The sequence below is a fragment of the Centropristis striata genome, chromosome 11, assembly GCF_030273125.1.
Source record: "Centropristis striata isolate RG_2023a ecotype Rhode Island chromosome 11, C.striata_1.0, whole genome shotgun sequence".
NCBI classification, from domain to species: Eukaryota; Metazoa; Chordata; class Actinopteri; order Perciformes; family Serranidae; genus Centropristis; species Centropristis striata.
Window position 1 is genome coordinate 16,265,956 of NC_081527.1, and position 22,699 is coordinate 16,288,654.

At 36.0% G+C, this 22,699-nt stretch overlaps 1 protein-coding gene across 3 annotated transcripts in view; it reads left to right on the forward strand.

Moving 5' to 3' along the window:
- parla (presenilin associated, rhomboid-like a) overlaps positions 1-22,339 on the forward strand; it is a 63,039-nt gene extending 40,700 nt beyond the window's left edge. Inside the window, exons 3-13 of one of the 3 annotated variants that reach the window (XR_009395166.1) lie at positions 12,983-13,174; positions 14,914-15,097; positions 15,200-15,304; positions 15,414-15,546; positions 15,639-15,734; positions 16,877-17,026; positions 17,758-17,828; positions 17,914-18,015; positions 18,210-18,271; positions 18,376-18,473; positions 21,106-21,148. Coding sequence is in view for 2 of the 3 variants with exons in the window: in XM_059344106.1 (XP_059200089.1) it covers positions 13,095-13,174; positions 14,914-15,097; positions 15,200-15,304; positions 15,414-15,546; positions 15,639-15,734; positions 16,877-17,026; positions 17,758-17,828; positions 17,914-18,015; positions 18,376-18,473; positions 21,106-21,262 (1,176 nt within the window). In the remaining variant the exon portion in view is untranslated. Of the gene's footprint in view, positions 1-12,982; positions 13,175-14,913; positions 15,098-15,199; positions 15,305-15,413; positions 15,547-15,638; positions 15,735-16,876; positions 17,027-17,757; positions 17,829-17,913; positions 18,016-18,209; positions 18,272-18,375; positions 18,474-21,105 lie in introns of all 3 variants that reach the window. The other 2 variants (XM_059344107.1, XM_059344106.1) reach the window with 2 other exon arrangements.
- Positions 22,340-22,699: the final 360 nt, after the last annotated feature.

Consider the following 22,699-nt stretch of genomic DNA (forward strand, 5'->3'; position numbering starts at 1 on the left):
TTAAGGCTATAGTACAGTGACAAAAGCTAATCTGCAGCCTTGATTTAAAGCACTGTATTTTACTGTATATGTAATATTTTATTGTGCTCATATAACCTTGCATCACAAGGACAACAAATATGGCACCAGCTACCTTGGGAACATGCCCTCATGATGTGTAATATATACGATGTACATAAAAGGACGTTTTAGGTCAGCAAAATGCCTCAACAACAGCATCCATGCAAATAAGGAAAGGTCAGAGAGGTGTAAAGAGAGAATGGGTGGAGGGAATGAATGAGGGAGGGAGGGAGGGAGCTGGCACCAGACCCAGAGTCACAGATATGGTGATGGTGCTGTATATTCAGCTCCCACTACACTGTCCCACTGCAGAGCCAATCACCACTATATGCAGAGAGAGACAGAGAGAGACAGAGCATGAGGAGGAAAAAAGAGGAAAAGGCAGCAGAGGGCACAGATAGGGAACAATAGGCTACAATGGAATTAAAATATATCTGAGATCAAATTCATGAACCAGACATAATGTATTTTAAATCATTGTGGACATTAACTGACACAATAGTTTCACTTTACAGCATTTAACCCTTGAGCCTCACTAATGATATTTTTGGCATTTTTTTATTTTTAATTTTGGCCTTGTCAATGTATATGGCATACATTTTGGCAAGGGTGTGAGGTTTTTTTATCTTTTAATTTTGAAAGTACATCAGCACCTATAATAAATCTATAACTAACTGCAGCCAAAACACAGAAAATCAGCCCTTTAAGGACAAAAATGTCCAAATTGAAACCCATTAAAAACCACAATATTTTATCACACAGCCACATCTATATTTATTTTTCATCATTATCGAATATAACAGGCTTTCAATCTGGAGCCCTGGCTTCTTAACTGTAGTTTTTGCTATTTTCCAACAGTCATTTTCTCATGTTAACAAACAACCATTTAAAGGGTTAGAATAAAGAAATAAAAAAATAAATATCAGAATGCGATTTAGTTATGATCAGGGCTGATGCTGATTAAGAAATGTACCTTTGTGAAAGTGGAAAATAATACTAATATATCATTTTAGGGCAATGTTTTGACCCAAACTGTTTTTGTAAGGGTCAAAAAACATAAGAGCAACTTTTTTTTAAGTGAGGCACAAGGGTTAAGGATACAACCTATTTTTGTGTATGTATATTCAAAGTATTATTAGCTCGTCAGCTGTCTGAAATAGTGGTTACTTAAAACCAAGTCTTTCCCTTTTACTTGTATTGCCATAGTACTTTATCAATCTAGACCAGGGATGGGCAACTGGAGGCCCGGGGGCCGCATACGGCCCGCACCCTCACTTGAAGTGGCCCTCAGTACAACATGCATTTGAGCATGAAATCTTAAAAGTGCAGTGTAAAAATGCACAAAATTACTTCTTGCATTTAATGTTGGTCTGCTGTTCTTGCATTGAAAAAAAGGAAATCACAATAAGTGGTTATTTTTTTGGTTATTTGCTTCAAACCTTTTGTATTCCTATTTATACTGTTATACATGCATTGAGCATGAAATATGTTAAGTTACTGCACTGTAAACATATTTAAAATTGCAGTTTCATCATATCTGGTTAAGTGCACTGTCCTATATGTGGCCCTGTGATAGTGTTGATGAAAAATTGTGGCCCCCTCCAGCATTTAAGTTGCCCATCCCTGATCTAGACTGTTTGTGTGTGAGTTGCAGTGTAGGAGATACAATAATCTAATATTATAGAACTAGATTACACTTTGCTTGTGGTGCTCAAAATTTTTTTAAAAAAATCAACACCTAACGATTAGAAAAACTCAACAGCAAAGTCTCTCTCCATCATGACCCGGTTACTCCACAGAGCTTGTTGTAAGCTGTTTTATGTCTTTCTAGAGGTGTGAATCAGCAGAGGCCCCACCATACGTTTTTATTCAGATATTTGAGTCATGATACGATATTATTGCGATTTTAAGAATTTTGCAACATGGTGAGTATTATGATACAATATATTGTGATTTAACTGTTTTAGTGCATTTTGTGTCCACAAAATTAAATTCAATCAAGAATTGTTTTGTCAAATAAGAGAAAATTCTCAGTCTATTCATCTTACTTCAGTCTTTTTATTTCTCCACCATGAGAGTCAAACCCACAGACTGACCAACAAAGTATTCAGTCAAACTGAACTTAACTGATATCAAACATGTATGAACGACAACAACTGCAGCATTTTTTCAAACTTTCCTCAACTTTAAGCTACACTGCTCTTAAATTTTTTGGAATTAAACAAAAAAATACCCTAACTTTGCAACGTTATTTCGACAACTTCCCGGCAAAATATCACACAGCATGGTGCCTATAGGTTCCTTAGATCTTCTAGTTTCTATATGATGCTCTATAGATCTCCAGTATATTTCTTAAAGTGAACCAGCCACAGCCTCCAGGAAAAAACAAAAATGGCAAACATACTGACGGGCTGCCAGAACACTAAATGTCAATACTTGGCGGCCATGAATCGATATAATATCGCCACACAAAATATCATGATACTAAGCTGTATCGATTTTTTCTCCACCTCTACTACGTTCTTTCTCACAAAATACATCGGCTAACCGTATCACTCCAAATTAATGTTCTCACTAATAGTTTGATGATGCTAGATGATCTGAGTGAGCTAATGTTACAGCTTAGCCAAGAAGGATGCGAGTAATAGTTTACATCTTGAACTGTCACAAGCATTAGCCTTTCTTCTGAGCAGTGACGTGATTGGCGGGTAAATTTCAGTTGAAATAGTTCCTACATTAAACTGCTTACAACAAGACACGGGGGTTATGTTGAGTCCTTTTTTCGGCGATTTAAGCACCATAAGTCAAGTGCCGCATATATTCAAGTTCCATTATATTCAAGAGTATCTCAATCACACCAAAATAATCTAGATGAGCAAATGGCACTGTAGGTAGGAGAAAAAATATGTATTTTTGATCTGATGGATTATTGATGGATAACGTTTTTGCATCTTTACTACAAATAGTGCTGTTTGTGCTCCTCTCTTCGTCTTCTACATCTGCACTGCAGAGAATCAGCTTGAAACATTAAAAATGATGGCGTTGGAAACGAGCCGGACCACCATTCCTACTATAAATTACGCCCTTGGGAGTATTAATTTCAGATATAAAATTCCACTTCCTTCTATCACACATTTAACTCAACTTCAGACCCCAAATAACACCTCATAGATGACCCATCTTCATTCACTCTGCATGTGTTGTAACTTTACCATGTCCAAAATAAGACATGTCCTGTCTGCAACTGAGCTTACTCAGATCTGTCTGTGATGACACTGTGGAAAGATGCGAGACAAGTCAACTCTCATATCACCCTCCTATATACTGTATGTCAACAGAAGCGAGGTTAAATTGTTCACCTTGTAAGGTGATACCAGCTTTGAATGGAACTGCAACTAAAATGTATGCTGTAGAAATGTGTTGCGATTATGCCGGTCAAATGTTAGAAGAAGAAAAACTAGATGTCCAATTTAGTTTATTTATAGAGCTTATAGAGCACATAGTAATTTAGCAAAGTAGTAGATCATTCTATTTAAAAGATCATTCTATTTAAAATAAAAAATGTGTGCTTTTAGTTTAATAGTTTAGTTTATTATTTCTCAATATGAGGGTTGTTTGTTTGTTTTTGCAGTGGAAAGGAAAACTATTTAAAGATTATTTAACCTCAAACTATTCAACCTAACAATGCTTTGATGGCTCCATCATTACAAATTCATGCTGTGCAGCCAAGCATTGATCAAACATCATAACACACAAGTATTTAAAAAACAATGCACGACTAGAATTTTCCATTTGACACATTTTTACTGAGTTTTATTTAGATTCAATAAGTATTAAAACAAGCATAAGTATGATACACAACATATACAGTACAGTGGCATTGTGAGTTTGTCAGCACTGTGGAATTGTTTTTATTTAACATTACATTGAAAGAGGGATTTTAAACAGCATTTATTTATAACAAACTGTGAAAGCTAGTCCAAGTGTAAAATTACTGTGAGGATGATTCAGTTGATTGTAAGTGTTTACAGCAGAGCTGCCCAGAGCGGGGCACACTGGATGAGAACAATAGGTCATAACAAAACATGAAAAAGCATCTTACTCATTTAAAACCTGATGTATAATGGTCATGTTATGCAAAAGTATTTGTTTATCAAATATTTAGGTGTCTACTATGGTGATATTCAATTTTTAATTTTACGTCGTATTTCTGATGCAATTTGACAGTGTTTTAATGTAATTTCTACAAACATCTTTTACAGTGTATACTTCAGCTTTATTTTTATTTTATTATTTTTTTTACAATTTTAGTATTATTTAATTTATTGTTCACGATTACATTCTATAAAGTACCATACTAGTGTTACCATCGCGACTTTTTTATTTTTTCGGCAAAATTATATTATTGTAGGTTAATGCAGTGCAGACAACAATCCGTTCTACAGCAACAGCTATATTGCCTTGTACCAGTATATTTGAAAACATGCAGACACAATTGCGTATCAAAACTAATTTTAAAGTTTCTACAAAATGACACAAAGTGGGAAAAAAGACAATGAATAATCTAAAACTTTGCCACCGTATTTGAAAATGATTAGCAACAATAATTTAGCTGGAGCTAAAACATGTAAAAACATTGACCTTTAAAGTGCTTACAACATTCAAATTTCTGCATATGTGAAAATGTATTGGCATCCATTTCTCCAAATTCAATAAGCATTGGTTTCAGCTTCAACAGCATATGAAGAGAAGAAAAAGAAGACCTTTGATTCGGTAGAAGCGAGTAACATAAACATACACTGTGTTGTACAACAGCACTGAGTCACTGAGTGCTGATGGGAACTACCATTTGCTGAAATGTCAGAAAGCATTCTCATATTCTGCTAAGCTAAAGCAATGTCTGCATTGCTAAAATCAGCAAACCTGTTAGTGGTTGCATTAAGAAAAGCTGCCAAAAATCTCTTGCAAACTGACAAGTGTGCAAACTTGAGGTTAGGGGCTCAATATGAGTACAAAACACAGCAACAAGATACTTGTCACAGATAATGTATTGGCATCATCATATAAAACTTGCAACTAGGATTGTGTTTTATTTTTTTCAGAGGGTGCTGTGTATTTATGGAGAGAGTAAGGAAAAGAGGGAAAAAGAAAAATCTTAAAACCTCGTGATAGCGAAGACTGAACATATTTGGGGGAAAGGAAAAGAGAGGTTAAGAGGTTGCTGTCGTGTGCATGACGGAGAAAGAGGGGATTTAAAAAGATGAGGAGAGTGAAGTGGGGTAGAGAGACGTAAGAAATGAATCAGCACCACTAAACAGCTGTGTGTTCATGTTTGTGAAGAGCTTTCCATCCTTTCTTACGTAAAGAGGAGCGCATAAGAAAGACACCTGGGTCAGTGAGGAATGTCACATTGCACAGAAACACTGACTGAGAAATTTGCTTTATCCTGACGTGGGGGAACCATTCCTCCCTCTATTAGTGCTCTCTGTCCAGTATTCCTATGCTGGAATATTATATAAGGCATCACTTTAAAACAGCTTTTGACGCAGGGGACCTTTTTTTTTTTTTTAAAGCAAGGCTTCAAAATCGGGATAAAACAAAAGCCACCTTAAGGCCCTGTCAGCTGAGGCTCTCGTGGTGCATTATCAAACAAAATTAAAATTAATCAAATTGCTCCACATTGAACCTGTGTTTTTAGTTCATGTGCCAGGCAAGCAGTTCTCTTTTAAATTAATCTTTGGGTCTGGTATCATCAGCCATAGAAAACAATAGTATACATCAGTGTAGCTAGCTTGCCACACTACTAACTGATGCACTTAAAACCTTATAAAGAAAGCAAGAATTACATATGAAATAAATTAGTATATAATAAATTAGCCTTGCTGTCATCATACAAGAGCCAGAGAGACATAAATAGGGAGTGTAAACTATGACTTAGTCTTAGACAGACTTTATTGTTATTTAGCTAAACATAAAAAAATAGGCACATGAACGAAATTCTGTTGCATTGGCTCACAGTGATTGTTCTCTGAAATGTCATAAATAGAGTATAAATATAGAATATAAAACTATAAGAAATAGAATATTTAAATTGCACAGAAGTGTAGCAGCAGAAAGTGTTTTTGTACATATACAATAGACTTCAAAATTATAAAAACGAGTTCACAGTGCAGTAAAATGCAAACTGTCATGTCATACTTCAGGTCAAACCGATGTACTCTATTGAGCTAGTGCTTTTTTATGGTGAAGATCAGCCGTGATTTCACTGACTTGTGTTTTCATAATTTTCCTGGAATTCTTATACGTTTAATGTTTCAGCAGTTAAAGTGCATGTGTGGCATTAAAAAAGTTTTAACAGAGATAAAGAAAAGACCCACAAAGCCCATTGAGATAAATCTGAATGAATCATAAAGCTACTTTACACTCCTGAAATACAGTATAAGAATGCAAACACTGAGCTCTGGTGGGCAGTATTAATAACAATAGAAGATAGACTTTACGCATTACAATAAAGCATAAGGCATTTCATATTTATGGCCGTGAACATTTCATTTTCCCTTTGTGGGATCAATGAATGACACCATAAACTCTGCAGATGTCAAAGTGGATTTAAGAAGGGTGAAAGTCAGCCTAGAAGACGTAGGCAAGCCCCTCCCCAGTTACTTTGTCATAAACTGTGTACCCCATGACTTTATATTCTGCTTTACTGCGGCTTTACTGTAAACTCTGGGTAAAACAGATCAGGGTGACCATGAACAAGAAGGTTACCCTACTTAAACAAGGTCAGGCTGTCCCTTCTCCAAATATATTTTAAGAGGGGGAATGTGCTGTTTTGTGCTTTAACCCCCATAAATCATTAAACTGCCACTGCAAAACACTGCCACAACAACACATTTTACAGTGAGTCACATACTGTATTTTAATGTGTGCAAGCATCTCGTTTTTTCAGACTCTAAATAACAGCCTCTATAGCCCATTACTGACAGAGTTGAAAAGCTTTGTCAACAACACGCATGCTGATCGTTCAGGCCACACCGCCGCCGCTGCACGGGGAACAGCAGCACATTCATCTCACCGAAAAAAGTGGAGAGGCAGCAGTTTTTGTCTAAATCAGCTGACAGCACCGATAGAGTAAATGAAAGCTCCGGCAGGGAGACTCAAGCCGTTTACCATGCGCCACCCTGGGGCTGAAAACAGTCTAATACAGGCCTAATATTTGCACAAGTTGCATCTCAGATACAATTCAGATGCTTTTCATACATGTGGATTAAATATGATGATATATCTTAATTACAGGGAGGCGTAATAAAGGGGAGAGCAAACTAGTCGAGGCGGTAGATTGAGCTATAAAACCGGGGTACAGCAGCAGCAGCAGCAGCACCGCGCTGCAGCACTGGAGCATGTGCTGATCTGTGACTGGTTAATGCACACAGACAGTATCATGCGCATCCTCCGCTTCAAAGTTGCATCCCAGGCTGTCAAAGTGCATCCCCACTCTATTACATGTGGTGTCCTGCTGCACATAGCATAATAAAGTTGAGGCTGCTCTGTTCCGCAGTCTGTGCTCAGCAGCAAAGACCACAAAAAAAAAAAAAAACCCACTAAACAACAACAAAATCAGCTCGTAACTTATTCATATGCAAGCACGTGGAAGTTTCTTACCGGCGTTTTTATCACCCATGTCCCCTTGCGGTGCAGAAGTTGATTATACTGCCGACGTAGGCTGGCTGGAGGGATGCGCTGGGAGCTGGTGCGCGCTCGCTTCTTCAGTCGGGACAGCCGGGGCAGAGCGGAGAGAAGAGGAGCGAGAGGCAAGTTGCTTGTTTCGAGTAATAAACTGCAAATTGAGCTCCTTCTGGGACCCCCTCTGCAGCGCGCGAGAGCCACACCGGATGCAGAACTCTTGTTCAGTGAGCTCGTGCTTACCCCTTCGTGTTTGCAAGAGTTTGTGAGTGAGGTGGACCGAGGAGGGCTCAGGTAAAGAAGGAGGGAGGGGTGTGTGTGTGTGTGTGTGTGTGTGTGTGTGTGTGTGTGTGTGTGTGTGTGTGTGTGTGTGTTGCAGGGTAGAGCGGATGCAGGGTGTGCATTGTGTCTTGGAGCAGGAGTAACAGCAGGTTATAGATGTTTTTATCAGGAGCTGTTCTGCCACTGTGGTGGTGAAACACTGAAACAAAACATGTCAGATGCCGAAACTGTTCTGTTTTATAGGAGGTCACTTATTATTTTTATTATGGCTTATTGACAATACTCTTCTTGAAAAACGCCAGTTTATAAAAGTCCAATTTGCAGTCTCTAAAAGTCGTGTTATGTCAGACAAAAGCAGGATATATTCATACAGTCATGGAAAAAATTATTAGACAACCCTTGTTTTCTCCCTGCTTTCTTGTTATTTTAATGCCTGGTACAACTAAAGGTACATTTGTTTGATAATAACCAAAATCATTATCTATTAAACCGTGGAAAATGGCTAGATGTCAGCCCTTAAATTAAACTCTTGAGAGCTATTTTTGTTGTTATCATTATATTTGTCCAAACAAATGTTTAGTTGTACAAGGCATTACAATGAACAACAAACAAGGAAACAATGGTCTAATATTTTTTCCATGACTGTTTATGAAGGGCTGAAAGCAGAACTTTCTTACATTTTTGCATGTAAAATTACTTTAACATTCATCGTTTGACAAAAAAGCTAGCATTTTTTTGTATTGATTGAGTGATCGAATAGTTGACTTAGCATTGTTTAGGGTTTATCTATATAATAGATCTGCAAAGATGTTTTTCCAATTCACATTTCTTTAATTCAAATTTGTATATGTATATATATATATATATATATATATGTATATATTTATGTATGTATATATATATGTATGTTTATATATATGTGTATATATATGTATATGTATGTATATGTATATGTATGTATATATGTATATGTATGTATATATGTATGTATATATGTGTATATATGTATGTATATGTGTATATATGTATGTATATGTGTATATATGTATGTATAAATGTGTATATGTATGTATATATGTGTGTATATATATGTATGTATATATGTTTATATATATGTATGTATATATGTATATATATGTATGTATATATGTTTATATATGTAGGCCTATGTATATATATATATATTTATATGTATATATATAATATATTTATATGTATATATATGTCTGTGTGTGTGTGTGTGTGTGTGGATATATATATACATATATACATATATACATATATATACCCTCACCAGCCACTTTATTATGTACACCTTTTCAACTGCTTGTTAACGTAAATATTTAATCAGGCAATCACATGGCAGCAAATCAATGCATCTAGTCATGTAGACATGGTGAAGACAAGCTGCTGAAGTTCAAAGCAAGCATCAGAATAGAGAAGAAAGGGGATTTAAGTGACTTTAAACGTGGCATGGTTGCTGGTGCGAGAAGGGCTGGTCTTAGTATTTCAGAAACTGCTGATCTACCAACCATCTCTAGAGTTTACACACACACATACACACACACACACACACACACACACACACACACACACACACATATATATATAATTAAATGTTAATTAATTATTAAATGTTATAACTGTATTATTAAATACAGTGATGAGCTCCGTCCTTACACACCTGCTGATCGCATACTGTACCATGTTGCTTTGCCGTTCTGCAAAGGCAGATAATATTTTGCTGAGTTACATTAATATTTTATGAATAAATCACAGATCAATAGTTGTGTCCTGAGCATCTGACTCGTGCCTGTTATTTGATTATACTGCAGTAGAATTCTGACAGACATTATGTACAGTATACACAGAGACTGCACTGTGCATTCAGAATGAGCTGGCTGTTTCGTTGTAATGGGTTTGTGCAAAAAGCTCTTGAGGAAGTTGCCATTGTTGAGTAATGAAGTCAGTGTGAACTGCCAGTGCAGATTTGTACACAAAGGTACAGTGTGCTGCTTTCCTATTTATACAAGCGCAACTCTAATTTTTGTATTGTTTGTTGTGCACTTAATCAATTAGAATTATGAGAGGTTGATGCTGTTCTCTGTGGTATTTTGGGCAAAATAAACAAGACCTTGCGGTGGAGGGGTTATCTAAAACCCCACTTAGTGTCCAGCTGATTCCCAAACAAAACGACAATCACACAGTGACCACCGAGTCTGAAAATCTATGGAGGAAAAACACAACAAAAAACAAGTCCCAGTGTGGTATTATCTAACAGGTCCATTGATCAGTGTCTTAGAAATCTCACCGTCAGCATTCTGATAGGACGCAATGATAACAGCTAGAGTTTCCTCTGATGGTATAAAAAGACTGCGCTGCTGGTATAAGATGTTTCGAGCCTTTGGGCTGAAATAGAAGCCTCAAGGCCAAATGACGTTCAGCCTCGTGCGTCTGCCTGTGGATCAAAATCAAGGCACAAGTATGGCAACTGGACATCTTATTTACTATATATCTACATATAGATGCAGTAAAATTAGTGATTGTCCTACATGAATGACAAGTTGCTGTGATTTCAGACACTTCCTGTCACATGACCGAGGCCTAGCTGCCCTGTTGCAGACACAGGCGAATCCTTGCTGGCGTCGGTTCACAGCAAATCGATGAGAGGACCTGAAAGAGGACACCTCGGCTGCTGCATTGATCAGAAAGGAACCTATAGTCCTCTACAGATTCAGAGAGAGATGAATGTGTTGTGTGAGGCTGCAGCATTTTGCTGCTCATTCACCAAAATCCAAACAGCTTTTACCTAAATTAACTTATATGGCCGCTTAAATATTTATAATTCTCACCCTCTTTTCGTCCGCTCTCCTCCCTTTCTGCTCCCCTCTTTAGCCTCCCCACCTTAATCCGTCCTGTGCTTGCTCCTATCACTGTCATCCCTCCCATCCTTTCTCTGCTCGCTTCATCCCTCTTCTTCCCCTCCCTCATCTCCCTGTCCTCCCCTGCCCCAGACCTGCACCCAAAGGATATCATCTAACTTGGCAGTGTGTCCTTGGTTCCCTACAGTGGCAAAGGCATATTGCTCTTCTTTCTTTCACACTGTATCTTTGCCCTGAAACCTCTACACTTTCCTATATAACTATATAATTGTCTCACAGAAGTGAGATTGTATTATAATGTCCCCACAGGATGCATTGTCTGCAAGTTCAGATTAATTACCCACCTACTCCGGAACTTGTTTTATTCTTTTCTAGCTCTATTGTGTCATTTTTCTGTGCATTGTTGTCTATAGCTAAAGTAGCCCAGCAAGTCAAGTGCAGATATTGCATTGGAGGGGAGCCCTAGTTACTCTGCAGTCACTGCAGTGCAGCCTTCTCACTGTAAATTCTACCTTCTTCACCTATTTCTGGAGTCGCTGGCAAGCTTGTGAGGAGTTTGTGGAACTTGTCCAGATGCCAATAGCAACACCTAGTGCCATCAATACTGTTTAGTCCCAGGCTTCCACCGCTTGCTCTCTTGTTTTCATAAAAACTCATTTCAGTGTGCTCATCAAATGTTTTAATATGAAGAAGAAGAAGAAAAAAGAAGAGCCAGTTATTATATTTCTTACTAATATTTTGACATTTTGATGAATATATCATATATTTGTGTGTGTGTCTCTGTGTATCTTTACGGTGCTCTCCCTTGTTATTGTTATCTATGCTCAAATGTTTTACAACCATGTATTTATTTTCTTACCTTTATTTTGGTAATCTATCTTTTCAGCAGTGAAATAAGCATTTTTTCAAGTACAGGTCGTGTTCAAAATGTTACTCAAGTAATACTATTAACAGATATGTGCGGAAAGTATAAAAAATAAATACTTTTTATGCAGAACTCTCTTTGACATTATGTTATTAATGTATTGGATTGACGCAGTAATGTGAAATTCTAGCTGCTCTGTATACTACTTGGTAGTTTAAGCTACAAAGTTAGGACTTTCTCTAAAATGTAAGAAAAACAAAATTTGATAATTTACTAATCCTAATAATTTACATATATTCAATTGATAACAGTGCAAAGACAACTTGTTTTATGTTCAGACTGATTTGGTTTTTATAAATATACATTCTGAATTCCACATTTATTTACAGTTTCTACCGTGTCCAAACTTCAACAAAAGCGAAAAAAGCGATCATTTGTTCTGCAATATCACAGAGTGTCAGTACAATACAGTACAATATTTCCCTCTGAAATATAGTTCAGTGGATGTATAAAATGTTATAAAATTGAAAGGCAGTTGTAAGTAAGTTCATTACTTCAGTAAATGTACTTTCCACCACTGTGACTTCACTGGCGAGAGACCTCCAGAATGTGACAAATTTGCACTTTAATACGCCACTAGAGGGAAGTGAGGTGCTGCCTATGTAAAAACAAAAACATGTGCAACTGCACAGGCCTTCACTTTTTGCTGCATTTAAGTTCTCTCTCTCTCTCTCTCTCTCTCTCTCTCTCTCTCTCTCTCTCTCTCTCTCTCTCTCTCTCTCTCTCAAAGTTATACTGTGACCTCTGTGTACATATTTACAAATGAATAAGTGTGCCAAGAATGATGGTATAATATTGCATTGGTTATGTTGTCTTTAAGTTAGGCTACTTTAGGTACAGTGTACCTTTACTTGTATGTACAGTATGAACAACCTGCTTAGACTTGACAATTTATTATATATACGTCACATACAATACAATGCATATAACAGTATATACAATTTACAATGTAGTATACACTTAATAACAGTTAAGATAAACAGTATAACCAAAATATTTAAGTGTGAGAATGAAATCATTATCGAAAAGATAAATGCATTGCAGTTGCATCAACAAAATAAATAAAAAAACAATGTTTTTTAATTATATATATTTAAATAAATAAAGACCTTCCACCCATTCTCAAAAGTAGGCTACTTTTTTGTTACAGTAAGAGCTGTAAGAGTGGCGGTGAGAAGTCGGAGCTTTTAGACGAGTCCTTGAACGCAGCCTGAGCTCTATTCGGGCAGTGGGAGGGCTTCCGGCGGGAGGTCATCACAAACATGGCGTGGAGAGGATATGTAATGAAATTGACCAAATCAGAGTTGATCAGAACCACTAACACGACTCCACGAAGCTACAGGTGAGCAAGTGTAAAGCTCTGCAGGTCGCAGGTTTGTCAAAGCAAGAATAACGTTGACAGGGCGAGAGTGTGTGTTTGTGCCTCGACCAGCAGTGCGTGATTACCTAACTGTTCCGACTGTCGTTGTACAGGATCGTTTGTTTACTGTAAAAATGTACAAGACCAGCGTCCACCCTCTGGAGTCCATCTATTTATTGAAAATACACGTTTTATTTACAGTAATAACTTTCTTTATATATGATATGTAGACAAGCTGAGGAAGCCGGTTAAAGTTCAATCATAGGAGCTTTCACAGTGTGCCATTTATGCTTCTAGATCATTATTAAAATGTGAATTTTCTTTCTACAATGAAAACTATTACTATTTTCAATTTACATGCAAATAGGCTGTTTTGTAATTTTATCAATTATTATATTTTCTGCTGTTTTTGTGTGTATAAATGGTAAAAAAATAAAATAATAATAATTAAAAATAATAATGGTACATTTCAATAGACAACTGTGTCTTTTGTTTGTATGTTTGTTTGGGTTCGTGGCAGCTTTATACTTTGTTAATTAAAATAAAATGAAAAATCTGACTGATAGCAAAGTTTGTGTTGAGAAAAAGGAGCCATGCATGTGATGTAAGGACAGACTGAAAGATGGTAAACACAGACAAAAAATGAATGCTAGGAAGTTGACAAATTTGAACCAAAACTCCTGGACTTCAGAGGTTTAACTGTCTTTTGCTGATTTTTACTGAGTGAAGCTGTTCGGGCAGCGTAATAACCGTCCCCGTTCTCCTACTGCCTGTAAGCTATTATAAAGCCTGAATAATAAATTGCTGTGCTTTTCACCAATTGAGACATTCAATATAAAGTCTGCTGAGACCTCTTGCTACTTACCTACAGTAGCTACAATTATAAATTTAAACAGATGCTACTTTAATAAATTATAAAGACTTTGTCGGTCATAGCGATAATAACATAGTACATTAAAAATAATAATAACCGATTGGTAAGTATGTCTTTTTTTTTTTAAACAAGAAAGCAGATAGGCTTATATTGTTTTAATAATGATAATAATAATGAGCTTTATTTATTGTTTATTACAAAATACTTCACATAGTATAACTAGGAATAAAACATTTCAGGACTTAGACAAAAAAATAAATCAGACAATTAAAGTGATGCAGAAATAAAATATATCTATTTTCAAAGACCATCAATAAAGATTAATGCCAAAAATAAAATGGGTAAGCAATGTTGGCAATAAAACTGCCCTGATCACTGAACTGAGGCAAATAAAATTAAATAATTAAAATACTACTACTACTACTACTACTACTACTACTAATAATAATAATAATAATAATAATAATAATAATAATATACCCAATAATAATATAAGTTCATTTTAATAATAATAAACAGATAAGACATCTTTTAAATTAATACAATTTTTTAAAAAAGATTATGAGGTTTGATAATGTTCCATTTGATTTATTTTTTTCTAAATATGTTTTATGTAGTTTTAGACTGTTAGTCTGACAAAATAGGTAATTTGAAGACATCATTGTGAGCTCTTGGATATTGTGTGTAATTTTTCACTTGTTTTGACATTTCAGAAGTCAAACAAGGATGATAATCAAAATAATAATTGGTTTGAAGAAATCTTGAACACTACAAGTTGTTCACAGCTGTTATGTTGCTTGTTTTCCTTATGTCATAAGGTTTTAATTCTGTGGGGGTTTTTTGGCAGACTGAACCCACACAACCAACAGAGGTGCGGTTTCCGTCGGGAAGCCAAAAGGCCAGATACGAAGAAAGAAAATGTCATCCAAGAAACCAAAGTTTCGCCCTCTGAGGCTAGTACACCAGCTCCTCCACCTCCTCCCAAAGCCCCCAGGCCAACACTGTTCAAACCGCTGATGTTCACAGTTGGGGTAGGTCCTTTCATTATTCTATTCAAATGAGACAATAGATGTGTACAGTGCTTACGTTTGGGATGGTGTGCTGCCGTTGGTTGTTGTCTAACATAATGTCAGTTTACAGGCTGCTCCTTTGGTGCAGCAGCAATTCTGCAGTATGAGACTCTGAAGGCAAGAGTTCAGACTGCAAAAGATGAAGAGGAGTCAGAAAAACTGTTACAGGTGAGGTTTTAATGAAAAAATCTGCTCAGCTGGTTCTCTCCTCCACTAAATATAGTATATTACCCTCTAACAGGGCACTTACAGCTATTCTGTGATCATATGTTACCAGGGGCCTCAGGACATGAAGTACTGGCATGACTGGTGGAAACAGCTGTCAGGCTTCCAGAAGCAGCTCATCCTGCTCATGTCCATGGCAGATGACTTCTGGAGCAGCCTCACAGAGGGACAGAGGACCGTCACCGGTAACACAGACTCATTCTGTCCCTGTGTTTCTTCAGCTTTAATGTCCAGCGTCTTTACATGTGTTTTATATTATATTCCCACATTTATCCAGGCATCATTGCAGTAAATGCTGTCGTCCTGTGTTGCTGGCGGATCCCTGCAATGCAAAGAAGCATGGTTAAGTACTTCACGTCCAACCCAGCCTCCAGTGAGTATGTTTTCGCATGTGTCAGATTTGCAGCTTTGAACATTATGGCTTGCATGAATTTTCAATAATAATTGTTGGAAGTCAAAAAACATTAAATAAAACAATTACTGTACCGCATTCCATTTTACAATGTTACACTTTTTTTTCATGTGTTATAAATCATCTTTTTTTCCTTTACATTACACAAATATGTATTTCTATATTTTATTTCAGTTACTATTTATTTTATAAAATGTCTATTAACTCTATGGAGTCTTGGACTATTTTGTCCATTTTTGAATCATTTTCATCCTGCCTGTATACATCACTTAAAAAATGTTTAAATGCTATGTTGGTATTTTTTTTTTCAGCACAACCTCACCTATATGACCTAATAATAATTGATTTTTTTATTCTGACTTACTGGATCAACATTTTGAACCAAAAAGAAACAAGGAAAAACCAACATAAATGTGATTTTGTGATTGTGTGTGATCCTGTCATCCAACTCTGGTTTTTATTCTAGCGTTACTGTATTTTATTTGTGTCTTGTGTGTTTAGCGTAACAATTTTAGTCATTTTGTGTATTTTCTAGTCATTTTGTGTCTTTGTAAGTCATTTTGTGTCTTTGTCGGTCATTTTGTGTCTTTTTTGGTCATTTTGTGACTTTTTAGTCATTTTGTGTCTTTTTTTTTAGTCCTTTAGTCCAACATCAAATGTGATTTTGAATCTTTTTTTACTTTCAAAACACAATCATGCTCAATAAAGAATTTTAAAGGTTGCAGATATAACATATAAGAGGGTTACACCCAGTTCTATCATTTTATACTAAATATATTTGCCCTTGTCTCCAGTTTTATTTGGTATATCATCATCAAACTGAAACTGGCCTCATGGAGTTTACAGCCAGAACTTTAGAGGTAAATTTACAGTAGGGCTCCACGCTGCTTTGTTTTCTAGTCTGGATGTGATGAAGAAGTCATGCTAAGGCGCTTTTGGAGACTCCAGAGGGTTAACTAGAATTTATTTATTTATTTATTTATTTACATTCAATAATACATGGTGTTTTGAAAGTCAATGACTAATCATGTTAAATAATCACAATCTAATTATTGGCCATGATCAAGTTCTTCGTTTCTCTCCATTTTTCTGCCCCCCTGCAGAAACACGGTACCTTCCGATGGTGCTGTCCTCCTTCAGCCACTACTCCATCATCCACATGGTGACCAACATGTATGTCCTGTGGACATTCTCATCAGGAATTGTCTCTCTGTTAGGAAAGGAGCAGTTTCTTGCAGTCTACCTGTCTGCCGGTGAGTCAAATGAAGAATAGGACTGGGGTCTGATAACACTGAATTGATTATAAATCCAGTATTGAAACAGCACTGAATATATCAAAACCAAATCCCCTTTAATCTGTTACATACTCTAATTGGAATCACTTTTCAATGTTTAAAATAATACAAGTTCAACCTTTAAGACATAAAATCAATCGACAGACATTTAAACAACTAAAAATACTGTACAGATTCATCAATCAATTTCTTGAGTTGGGGCATTATATTTTATTTTTATTTTGTTGTTTCTGTATGTTATTGCTCAAAGCATTTAAACAACACATTGATAGTTGTTTCACTATTTGTGTGATGACAAAGAGCAAAAGAAATTTATTAGGTGAGCCATTGAAACGTGACCAGGAACGATTTTTTCAACAATCGCAATTGCAACACAAAGGCCCTCTTTCACAAGTTTAACGACAGTGAAGACTAATTAGTGTATCTGCCCCGTGATTCGGAACCACTCCAGGATTTAAAGGATACTTCCTTGGCCGATGCTACACCCCTCCACCACATTTAAAGAAAATCGTTCCAGCAGTTTTTCTGTAATCCTGCTGACAGACAGAAAAAACATAACCTCCTTGGTGGAGGTAATTATATATTATTTCTTACCGACAGAATGGGAAATTAAGGTTAAAAAAAACAGTAATTAAGTCCTTTAAGGGGAGAAAAAGTGGTGTATCAATCATAATGTGTATTTTCTTAAGGTGTGATTTCCACAATGTTCAGCTACGTACATAAAACTGGCACTGGACGTCTCGGTCCAACATTAGGAGCGGTGAGATTTTCTTTCAAATCTTCATACAGTTTAACACAAAAGAAAAGAAGTCACCCTAATTTTTTTAACTGTCTTTGTTCCACAGTCGGGTGCTGTCATGGCCGTACTGGCTGCAGTCTGTGTGAAGGTGCCAGAGGCCAAACTAGGCATAATCTTCCTCCCCATGATCACTTTTACAGCAGGAAATGTAAGTGACACAGAGTATGTGTGTGTGTTTGTGTGCACTGCACCGCCTGCCTTATGTGTGCATTATGTATGGTTTGAACAAAAGTTGTTTTGTGATGTAGATACACACCTCAGAGGGACAATGTGAAAAAAATTGTTTGGTAATTCATCCATTAATTAGGTTGTCGACATCACCATGTTATGTTTTCGCTGCAGGGAAGAGATGTAAATCTGTGCATGAACAAAACGGACAAAGTCCAGTGTGTGTGAGTGAATGTGTAAGTATGCCTGTCTGAATGCATGGTAGTTGTTACATAGTTGTTGATGATTTATCGGGCACATTGTGTGTAACGCAGGGTTCTTGTCATTGGTCTGCCTTTAGGCTCTGATAGGACTCGTCGCCACAGATTTAGTAGGGCTTTATTTTGGATGGCAGCTGCTTGACCATGCAGCTCACCTTGGAGGAGCCCTCTTTGGAATGTGAGTGGTCAATGTTTCTTTTTCACTGAAAAGAATGATGTTGTATTAATGACTTTTGTAGCAACAAAGAAGCTGGTTGTTTTCAGTGAGGTTCGGTGGATTCTTGCAAAAAAAAAAAACAACTTTATTTATATGGCACCTTTTAAAAACAACAGTTTACAAAGTGCTTTGACAGAGAGCAGTTAATTACACAGAGAATGATGCCATAAGGCTAAAAACAATTCTTAAGTTAGAAGAAAAACAATAGGAGACAGAGCAGGAACAATCACAAGAAATTCTCAGAAACACAGGAAATAAAGGTAAAAGGAGTAAAAAAGTAAAAAGTGAAAAAGAAAAAAAAATTGGTAAGATAGAAAGCATTACATAAAAGCAAGTCTATAAAAGTGGGTTTTAAGAAGGTTAGTTACTGAAATGCCATAAGGAGCACTTTGAGGAGCCAGAGGAACCAGCTTTTTTGACATAGAACAAGATATAGTGGCAGTTTCAGCAAATATAACACAAAGTGTTATATAAATGTTACCTCCTGAACAGACAAAATGTTTGAACTTAAGCCCAGATTTTGAGAAATACAGTGAAAGAGTAAAACGTCTTATTGTAGCTGAGCTTCAGAGTTTATTCTTAGCTGCAGGTGAGACAGCAATCGCACCACAAGGTCCATTTAGTAGGTGCGCTGGAGCTTTCGATCATATCACGTGACCTTCACCGGCTTAAAATGTGAGGTTTAAAGTATTTTAATTGCTTAGGAAAAAAATGAAGATATGTAACTCAACAAGGACAAACTCCATCTGCTGATAAATATAATGTGATTCAATTGAAAGCTCGTAGTTTGAGAATTTGAACTCAAGGTCCACTTAGTAGCCTTTTCAGGAGCTTTCTAACACATCCGCCAGTTGATGGCTGAGTTGGTCTCACTTGAATGAAGTATGGGATTTCTGTCATTTGATGAAAGCTGATTAACTATCCTGTTATATATAACATATATCAAATCTGAAAAACGGTTTACTGTATTTTTTCATAAAAAGACAAAAATTTTAAAAAGTAAAAAAAAAATCAATGTCATGTAAAAACCATTGTATTTTATATGTAGTTATTTCCAATGTACATTAAAAAAAGTTTTAACATGCTTTTTTTAATGAAAAACAAATGAATTAACCTCATTGAATTATGATCTGTGAGAGGTAAAGAACACCATTGCACTAAATATTGATTGGAGTGGTTGGTGATTGTGTGGTTTTTTTGTGTGTTTTTCTATACCACCCCTATGAATTTCATTGCCTTAAGTGTTATAGTGTGGCCACGGTACCAAATCTGAAATTAGACTGCCACCACAGTGCCACCTAGGGGCCGATCAATAAAACGTTAAAAGGTCATCCTCAGGAGGGCATTGACAATAACTGTACCAAGTTTTGTATAATAATGCACAAACTATCCCTTTAATCCTCATACAGTGTCTAAAGGAGGACTCTAACCGATATGTATAAGTTAGAAGAGGCAGGTAGCAATGGTGGAAAGTAACTGTACATTTACTCAAATACTGGACTTAAAGTAAAAATTTGAGGTACTTTTATGTACATTTTATGTAACTTTATATACTTTATATAACTTTATATTTTTGAGACATATATTGTATTTTTTGCTCCTCTACATTTAGCTGACAGCTTTAGTTACTTTTCAGGTCAAGATTGAAAATGAAAAACATGATACATTTAAAATGATTCCCCATTTTATATAAATTAAACCACTTAAAAGTTTATTAGGTAGTTAAAATGAGCGGAGTGGAGTCATTTCACAATGTGGTATTAGTACTTTTACTGAAGTAAAGGATCTGAATACTTCTTCCACCACTGTCCTTTTTACGTGTTTACTTTTTTTGACTTTTTTTTTTTAACTTCTTTTGCCTTTTTAAACTTTTTTTTATTTATTTGTATTTTTATTTTATTTTTTTTAAATATATTTTTTTCAGAAAAGCTGCGCATGCGCAGAAGCGCGGTCGGGCTTAAAAAAATTAAAAAATTAAAAATTAAAAAATTACAAATATTTAATAAAAAAAATTTTAATACATTTTTTTTAGAAAAAGAGGCAAAAAAAAAAAAAAGGCAAAAGAAGTAAAAAAAACATTTCAAAAAAAGTAAAGACGTAAAAAGGACAGTGGTGGAAGAAGTATTCAGATCCTTTACTTCAGTAAAAGTACTAATACCACACTGTGAAATGACTCCACTCCGCTCATTTTAACTACTTTTAAGTGGTTTCATTTATAAAAATGGGTAATCATTTTAAATGTATCATGTTTTTCATTTTGATTTTTTTTGTTTTTCATGTTTTTCATTTTTTTCATTTGACCTGAAAAAAGGAGAGGAGTAAAAAGTACAATATATGTCTCAAAATGTAGTGGAGTATAAAGTTATATAAAGTATATAAAGTTACATAAAATGTACATAAAAGTACCTCAAAATTTTACTTTATTTCCAGTACTTGAGTAAATGTACAGTTACTAAAGAAATGAATAACTTGACACAAATATTATGCCATCTATGAATCAAGTATTCAGTAAAGCCATGTAGTAATGTGGTTTGGTAATATCCTGTCCTGCAGTCAGTACATGTGAACTGTTTCATTGTGTCTTATCCTACAGATGGTATGTGGAATATGGTCACAAACTGATTTGGAGCAAGAGGCAGCCTCTTTTGAAGCTGTGGCACGACATGCGTTCTCCTGGTGGATCCAGGCCAGGAGGTGGGCCTGGGGTCAGTGGAGCTGGTGCTGGTGGTAGAGGACCTGGGCCACAATGAGAATAAATAAGCTCTCTCTGATCCTCATTGAAAGAACTGGACTCTGCAGATACCCAACATATGCAAGGACACTATCTACCACAAAGGAGGAGTTGGGTTTTATTGTTTATTAAGAAATATAGTTTTTCATTCAAGGTTAGTAATAAGTATAAGTGGATTTAACGGAAGACAGAAACCTGAAATTTGAGAAACAGGTGATGTAATCCAGATGTTTATTGTGTAGAATGATTACATCTGCTGTCCTACAAGTGATCCCTTCAAGCTCCCTTCAACACTATGGTGTACGCTTGGGCAGAAAAAAAAACAGGTTTTGATACAATTCAGTGAACAAATACTGAACTCATAGTAATATGCAGTCAGTCAATAGGCTGGTCTTATGATGCTATTAAAACTGGAGTTTCAACAATCTTTTTTTTTGTTTGTTTAATGAAAGGGGGATTTGTCCTCATTGAAATAATAATAAAAATACCTCATATTTTTTTCTAGTGGGAACTTGATTCTGTTTCTGTCATAAAAATGATGCATCAGTGTCAGTAATTCAGATAAAATAAGATAGAACATTATTAATCCCGAAGGAAATTCTGGTTCCAGATTGCCCCAAAGACAAAAACAATTACAAAAACAATCACAGTATAGGATAGTATAAGAAAATCAATGAACAAAATAGGTAACAATATAAAATATATATATAACTATATAAAAAGAAAGAAAACTGTTGGAGTAAAGTGAGTAGAGTACAGATGATATGGCAGGATGCAACTTATAGATATATTGCACATGATAATGACCATAATATGGTGGTGTTGAAAATGGTATTGCACATGATCTTAATAATATTCAGTGCGATGTATTAGCTTTCGGAGTTTTACAGTTTGATGGCCACAGGTAGAAAAGACCTCCTGTGGCGTTCTGCTGTGATTTTTAGTAACCTCATTCTACGGCTGAGGGTGCTCTTGTAGGACTCCAGAGTGACGTGCAGGGGGTGAGTGGTGTTGTTAATGTTGCTGAGCAGTTTCCTTAGCATCCTCCTCTCTGACACCTCCACAAAAGACTCCAGTTCAACTTATTCAGTTGAAAGCTCTGAAAACTAAGGTAGGCTTTTGCTTAAATTTTGAAGCAAAGACACCACACACTCCTGGATGCTGCACCATCACGGCCCAGTTGTTCAAAATCTGCTTGAATCAGAATTACCCAGACTTGAAAAATCCAAGATTCTGCTTTCTTTTGTTCCTGTTTTTTGTTTTTTTTGGATTGAGTCACACAGAAACTGATCCAAGCGGTTCAAGATGACCAAATCTGGACAAACAGTCCTCTAAATGGGACTACATATCACAGTGTAGGCTACTATGTACATAAATACTTTTTGTTTGATAGTGACAGTTATTTAGGGGCTAAATGTGTAGCCTTATGTTTATTATATCACTGCAACAGTTAAAC